At 32.5% G+C, this 7,963-nt stretch overlaps 1 protein-coding gene across 1 annotated transcript in view; it reads left to right on the top strand.

The window, feature by feature from the left end:
* The window catches only part of NBEA (neurobeachin), a 640,668-nt gene that overhangs the window by 133,075 nt on the left and 499,630 nt on the right, over positions 1–7,963 (top strand). The window contains 1 exon segment of the mRNA XM_007464249.1: positions 7,951–7,963. This exon segment is cut by the window's right edge and continues 12 nt beyond it. Within this exon segment, the coding sequence (XP_007464311.1) occupies positions 7,951–7,963 (13 nt within the window).

The raw sequence follows: 7,963 nt of genomic DNA, 5'->3' as shown, positions 1-7,963 counted from the left end.
TTTTTTTCATTATAGAGGTCTGAGCATCCAATTCCAATATGTGGAGGCATGGTTTTCCCCCCATACCACCAAAGATTCTCTGTGACACCAGCTGGGTATCCTATCATTTAACTCAATTCTGACACTCAAATCTGATATAGCATCAGATCCCACAGGTTAAGGACTCAGTCTCACAAGACTGGCCCTCTTCACTTTAGATGCCAGTTGTAAGTCCAGGTTATCACCTGTGTTTCTGAACAACTGACTGTAGATGGTAGGTTCCAGTAGCCTCCTCCTTGGACTTCAGGTCATAGTTGCAAGTCCAGGTCGTTACTGGTACTTCTGACTGACTGGATATAAACCAGAGGTTCCCGCCACCCCTTTGGGGTTCAGTTACTTTGCTAGAGTGGCTCACAGAGCTTAGGGAAACATTTTACTTACTGGATTACTAGTTTATTATAAAAGGATGATGAAGGATACAGATGAACATCCAAATAGAAAAGATGCATAGGGCAAGGTATGGGGAGAGGGCATGGAGCTTCCATGGAGCTTCCATTCCCTCTGCAGGTATGCCACCCTTCTAGTACCTCCATATATTCACAGACCAGAGAGCTCTCCCAGCCCTGTGTTTTTTTTTTAAATGGTGGCATCATTACATACACATGACTGATTAAATCAATGACCGTTGGTGATTGAACTCAATCTCCAGCCCTTCTCCCCTCTCTCCCTGGAGGTAGGTGGGCTGGACTGAAATTTCCAACCCTCTAATTATATGGTTGGCTGTGTTGGCAACTAGCTCTCATCCTTAAGTGAGTTCCAAAAGTCACTTCATTAACATGACAGAAGACACTTTTTATTACTGCCATCCCTTAGGAAATTTCAAGGGAGCTAGCTCTGCCAGACCTCTGTGCCAAAAATGGGGATCAAGAACAAATGCACATTTCTTATTATAAATCACAATATCACAATGTTGAATGCTCTAAATTTCTCAGTAATCATTGATTTCATTTTATTCCACAGATTTTGATAAGTTGTATTTTCATTTTCATTTCATTCAGAATATTTTTAATATCTCTTGAGATTTCTTCTTTGACCCATGTGTTATTTAGAAGTGCACCATTTAATGTTCACATTGTGGGATTTTCCAGTTGTCTTTCTGTTACTGATTTCTAGCTAATTCCATTGTGATCTGAGAGTAGACATTGTGTGATTTCCACTATTTTAAATTTGTTAGATGTGGCTTATGGCCCAGAATGTTGTCTAGCTTAGTAAATGGTCTATGCAAGCTTGAGAAGAATGTTTATTCTAATGTGGTTGAGTGAAGTAGTGTATAGATGCCAATTATCTCCAGCTGTTTGTTGGTAGTGTTGAGTTCAACTAGGTCCTAACAGATTTTCTAACCCCTGTAGTTGTCCATTTCTGAGAGAGGGATGTTGAAATCTCCAACTGTGATAGTGATTTCATCTGTGTCTCCTTACTGTTGTAGCAGTTTTTGCTTCACATAATTTTATGTTCTGTTGCTAGGTATATGCGCTTTAGGTATTGGTATCTTCTTGGAAAATTGACTCCTTTATCATTGTGTAATGCTGTTCTTAATCTCTGATACTTTCCTTGCTTTGAAGTCTTGTCCAAAATTAAAATAGGTACTCCTACTTTTGTTTCTTTGATTTTTGTCAAAGGTGCAAAAGCAGTGTAAGGGAAGAAGGATAGTTGTATGCTACAATGAACCTCAACCTCATTAAAAATTAACTCAAATATCAGCTGTAAAGGTAAGATATAAAACTACAGAAGTTTTAGAAGAAAACAGGAGAAAATCTCTGCAACCTAGGCTATGCAAAGACATTTTAGACATGACCTTAAAAGTGTGCTGCATACAAGGAAAAAATTGATAAATTTGACATTGCCTTCATCAAAGTTAAATTTAACCTTTTACTCTGCAAAAGAAACAATGAAAAGACATTTTACAGATTGGTGGAAGATGATAGAAAATCACTTATTTGACAAAGGACTTATATCAAGACTACATTTAAAACTCTCAAACACTAGTAGTAAGAAAGCATGAAATCCAATTTTAAAAAATGGGCAAAAGACTTGAGCAGATACTTCACCAGAGAAGGCATAAGGATGTCAGAATTACACATGAAAAGATGTTCAACATCATTAACCAATTTATTTAAAACACTATGAGATGTAACTTACACAGTTAGTAGAAAGGCCAAAATTAAAAAAAAATACTCATGATGCCAAGTGCTGGTAAGGATGAGGAGCAACTGGAGCCTATTACTGGTGGGACTGGCAAATGGCACAGCCATCTGTCAGTTTGGCAGTTTGTTATGAAGTTAAACATATACTTACCATATAATTCAGCCTTTCTACTCCTGGATTTGTATTTGTGATAAATGAATGAAAACGGTTCACACAAAAACCTTTATGTGAATGTTTACAGTAGTCCTATTTATAATTGCTGTAAACTAGATACAGCTCACATGTACCCATTAGGTAGTCTATTTATTCAAGGGAATACTATTCATCAATTAAAAGAAAAAAATTCTTGATGTATGCAACTACCTAGATTAATCTCAAGAGACAATATGTTGCAGTCAAGAAGAACATATTAAGAAGATTACATACTGTATGACTATCTATATGATATTCTTGAAAAGTCAAAACTATTTCCATATAAGAGATAAGTAGTTACCCAAGGTTGTTTTGGCTGTTGAGAGAGTGTGACTGCAAGGGTATAAAGGGATAGGATAAATGAGTTTTTTGTGTGTGATAGAACTCATCTTGATTGTGGTAGGGTTATACCAATCTATACGTCTAACATTCTCATAATTACATACACACACAAGCACACACAACGAAAAGAAGTAAAGAAGTTGGTTTTACTACATGATCATTTTAAAAATGAAATTAATTATGAAAAGGATAGAAAATTCCTGGATGTATATGAAGCCTAAGTATCAAATAATTATTTCATCTTTTTGTGTAGCTAGCTGTTTTAATATTTCTTTCTTTTTTTTTTTTTTTTTTTTGGTAATTTCAGCACTTCTAGGGTGTATTTTTAATCCTGCTTTTATAAAATAGTCTGAGGCTTGGCTGAAAGTAGACCCAACACCAGGAGAAGGGACTATTTGGCCTCCCTACTGTGCATGTTTTGATCTTGAAGGGCATTAGAGTATGCATATATAGTTAAGATCACCTATTTGTCATTATAACCTATCTCTGTTTTTCCTTTGAAGCTTTGAACTTATTAGGTATTAGGGAGTTACATCATTAAATTTCTAAATCATTCACGTATCCATGGATTATACACGATAGTGGTGCTGCCACTAGAAACATGTCCAGAAAGCTCTCAAAGAGGTGCTAGGACATTTAGAGCATTGTGATTGTTTGTTGGCTGGAATTAAGTTAAAAATGAGTTAGGCTTTAAGAGTTATCTCTTTTTCAGTGGAGCGTTATAATATCTATTGGTTATTGATAGGGAATTATGAATAGAGATGATCAAAAGGCTATTTGATTGTCAAACTATGTAAATACTGGTAAATGCTATATGCTAACACATAATGATGTCATAAGAGGTTTGGAATTCCTCTACGTGTACACATTTTAAAATTTCGTTTCCTTCATAAGACAACTTTTGACACATTACAGTTACAATTTTACAAATGTCTATTTTTTTGCTATAATATATTTTGTCAGAAATAAAATAGGCTGATGAAACATAAAATTAAAATCTGTTACCAGACAAAGGAAGGTAAAACACTGTGATAGCCTGACTAACTTTTAATAGAGCCTTTAAAGAATGTTCTTAGATAGCTATGACAGTCATGAGGCTGTCTGCCTCCTTATGAGGCTGAAAGAAAAGGGAGAAGTTGCTGAGGAGAGATTCCATGGCTAAGGGAGGCTTAGTGATTTCATGTGCTACCCAGTGTATTTCATCTGTCCTCACATTTTACTGTACTGCATTTCACTGTTTTCCTTATTTGACTCTGCAGATAAATGTATTTTACTTATTTCGGCATGTATCTCCACCTGATGTTTGAATTGATGAATGTGACAGTTTGTGTGTCAGGGTTTATTGCCTAGGTAGGCAGTTAGGCAGTGGTCTTTTGAGATAGCATCTTCAGGAATACATGGTCTAAAAGTGACTGCTAAATGTACATGGAGTTAGAAGCTTTTGGTTTAGAACTTTCTAATTTTAGAATTTAACTCTTCTAACTTACTGTGGGATTTTTTTGTGTCACTGGAAATTAATTGTGTTGAGTGTGAAATTTTCTTGGGTATGGACTTGAGTTGATTTCTTTTACAGTTTTATTCCTGCTATGATCACTCTCATCTTGGAAGAGTTTTATAGTGAAAGAAATAGCATAGAAACTATATTAGATATTTTATATATGTATTTATTTTTTGCAAGATTTCAATGTTTCTCAGTACTAAATTAGGCTACATAAGAGATGAAACCTTATGAAGAAGTCAAAAGAATTTCCCCCGTTACTAGTACCTTAAATCTTATTGGAACTTAATCTACTTCTGAATTTATTCTGACAATTATTTTGCCTGTAGTGTTTCTTAAGAGATTAAAAACATCCTTATGTAAGCAGATGAGTTGTTGAATTTCAGGGGGAATCTTTAATTTTTACATTATTAATTCCACTCTTCTTAATATATTTAAACAACCCATCTAGCTGAGGTGCTTTGTTTCCGTACAAAGCAAATTGAAAAGCCAGTTTCCTGTACCCCAAGAACTGCCTTTGAACTGAACTTGGGTTATATATTAAATCTTAATAATTTGAATTATAAATTAAGTCTATCTTTATGATATATTGCATCTTTAATAAAATTCCTCAAATATAATACAAGTTTTGGGATCATATTACATGAGTTATCTACATCAGTTATTTTTAAAAAATAAAGGACAAGTTGAAATGGATAAAGTTATATTAAAATCAAGTCAAAATCTATATTTACATAAATTTTAATGGCTCCTAAAGGTAGTACGTATTTTTTTCATTAGGAACAAAAATGAGTCATGTTTATACGTAGTTGTTAAATATTATCTGGTATTTGTGGGCCAAGACTATTGTGGTAATTCTTTAATAATGTGGACCAGAAAGCTCTGGAGAGATTATTAATATGCTAAGTCGTTAGAGGTATTGTTGTATTATTTCCTTCATTTTTCTTAAGGTATAGCCCTTTACTAGTGTGATATTTGAAATAAATTTTTCCTAATTTAATTAAAGCTCATTAAAGAATCGGAAGATGGTAATTATTTTGAAGAAATAACCCTATAGTTTATTAGTGTCATTTTCCTTAAAAGGAGACAGAATTAAAAACCCTTAACCATTCCTGAAGTAGAATTGCTATTTACAGAACATACATTATAGTACTGTCTATTGAAAAGTTTAGCAATTTGACTTTATGAGGTAAAAACCAGTTTACTTTTTGCCTATCAAGTAAAATATTCCTGTGAAAATCTGTTTCTAGGTATTGCTATACTTTTCAAAAGAATGTTCTGTGTTGTGTATACTAGTTTTGGCTGACACAGATACTTGCTTTTTGGTTTATCCTGTATATTTAGATCCTCTACAGATGAACTGATGTGTCTAGACAGGAAGTGGTATGTAGGAGATATAGGAATGGGCTGAAGTATCCTTTATATTTGCCTTTGTATCTAGGGGAGTTGGAAATAGGCAAGAATGGAGAGAAATTTTGTATGGCAGTACACAGAATTTTGCAAGTTAATTGTGAGCCCTGAAGCAGTCCGATGCATTTTAGTTACTGGTAAGTTTGTTAAATTATGTTTGAAAATGTACCTCTTCGAAGATGGCCATCTATTTACTATTAAGTCCACCATGTCAAATATACCTATTTTAAAGATTTTTTCAAAAGATGTAGTATTGCTATTGCATTGGGTTTTAGGTATAAATTAAAAATACTTTTGTTAGTGATTGCATTTGACTTTTCAATTATTGTCACAGTTAAAATTGAAGTGAAATTAACATATGGGTAGTCTTGTGTTAATATTTTGGAATAATAAAATTAATATTTCTGATTTTGTAATGGAACTCCACTGTGTTTAGAAGTCTGAGTTATTAATTCATTAGATGTTTGAGAAAGAGTAGTCCTTCTCACATAAAAGAATAAGAAAATCCCTGGCATCTTTGTAATTTTGTATGGTTCTATATAGAAGGGTGATTTATTGTAAGAAATACTTTTTTGCATTTTTTTCATGGACCATAGGAACCATAGTGAGGCATTTGTAGTCTTTCTTTTTGGCAATGCTCATGTTTAGGAGTCTTAGTCATCTTTCCTCCTAAATCAGTAACTCAGGTGTAGGTAAGAATTCCATGAACAGATTAGGAAATTGTGTAATATCTATGCAATAGTTTTCTTTATTCTTTTCAAACACTTAGGCAGATGTATTATGTATAACAGTGCTTAAGCAGTTATTTGTGAAGTGGCTTTGACTATTGATACAATTCATGTAAATTGGATTAGATTGCTTAATAGCTGTTCTTTACAGAAACATTAAAAAAAAATCTCAAGGGATTCTTTGGTAGTTGTGTTTTTCTTGTAAATATCCATCTTTGACTTTAGGACAAAGTAAAAGAATATCATTGATTTGCAATACTAGTTTACTGTTTTCTTTTTTGTGGCTTAAAGATACAGGGCTAGTTAATGTAATTGAATTTTAATTTCTTGTAATGAAGTAGTTTATTTACATATATACTATATTTTTCTAGCTGATATGTAATCCATTAAACTATCAATTTTATAGGGATAAGAATGATGTTAATTTTGCTGTTGGTTCTTTTTATGAGAATATTTCTGATTTGAATAAGAATAGCCGCATTATCAGATAAATGTGTTGTCAATCCTATAGAAACCTGAAGAGCTAGAGTAACTTTATAAAACAGAATAACTTTAGATTCCTTTTGAGCCTTAACAATTTTCAAGTTTTCCTCATTACCAAAGTTTCTTAATTTCATGTAGAAATGAGTATTTGTGCATTTAAAATATATTTAGAAATTTATGTGAATGTAAATAGACAATTTGGGGTACATTATAAAGCAGTGTAAATGGATATTATTTTAATGCTGATAAAGTCTGGCTTCGAGTCATTTATTGTTATAAACTACAGTAAGCATATATAATGAAGGGTATATATTTTCTTAGTTAGGAATGCTATCATGTATCGATGCTGCTGATTGAAAATTGTTCATATAATTTTGTGAAGTAATACATTATCAAAGCTTAATGTAATGCAATAATTTATTTTTCTTTTGTTTCTTCCTTCATTCCACAGACATATCAAGTGCTTTATGTTTGTCTGGAATATATCTTCGTGTTTTTATGTATTTGTGTATACATTGTGTAATCGATTGCCACTTTTTATTTCAATATGACATAAATCATCTTATTTTCTTTGCTCTCATAAACTTTCCTGAGGACATATATGGACATAAGTAACATGATGCATATTTAAATACATATATATAAGTTGTTTTTAAAAACAGGTCTAAATGAAAAGTTTATTTTAGAAAATAGGTGTATTCTTCCAAAGCAATATTGTGAACATATTTTAAATTCTCTAAGCATGTTCTTCAAAAGAATATTGTGATAAAGTCTCTATTATGGAGAAGTGCAATATTTGTGGGTGTGTTTCTTATGTTAGATTTACTTCAAGCAGGGAATATATATGTGTAGCGATAAACTTTGATATTTTACCTCAGAATACAGAAAAACTCCACAGTTATGTTTCTATATAATGTTTAATTTTAAGGAGATAAAACCAGTTTTTTAATTCTTGTGAGAAATATTCTTGCATAATATAATAGTCAGCAAAGTAGAGATTAAATTTGAATATGATTGTTGCCTTTCGGAATAATAAAGTACTGAAATGGAACACTGTGTTTATGATCAATATTTGATGATTACGTAATGGAATTATCTGTACTTTACATGCAGTGCTACTCTTTTG

This window comes from Lipotes vexillifer, unplaced genomic scaffold (genome assembly GCF_000442215.2).
Source record: "Lipotes vexillifer unplaced genomic scaffold, Lipotes_vexillifer_v1.1 scaffold120, whole genome shotgun sequence".
NCBI classification, from domain to species: Eukaryota; Metazoa; Chordata; class Mammalia; order Artiodactyla; family Lipotidae; genus Lipotes; species Lipotes vexillifer.
This window is presented reverse-complemented; position numbering and strand designations above follow the sequence as displayed.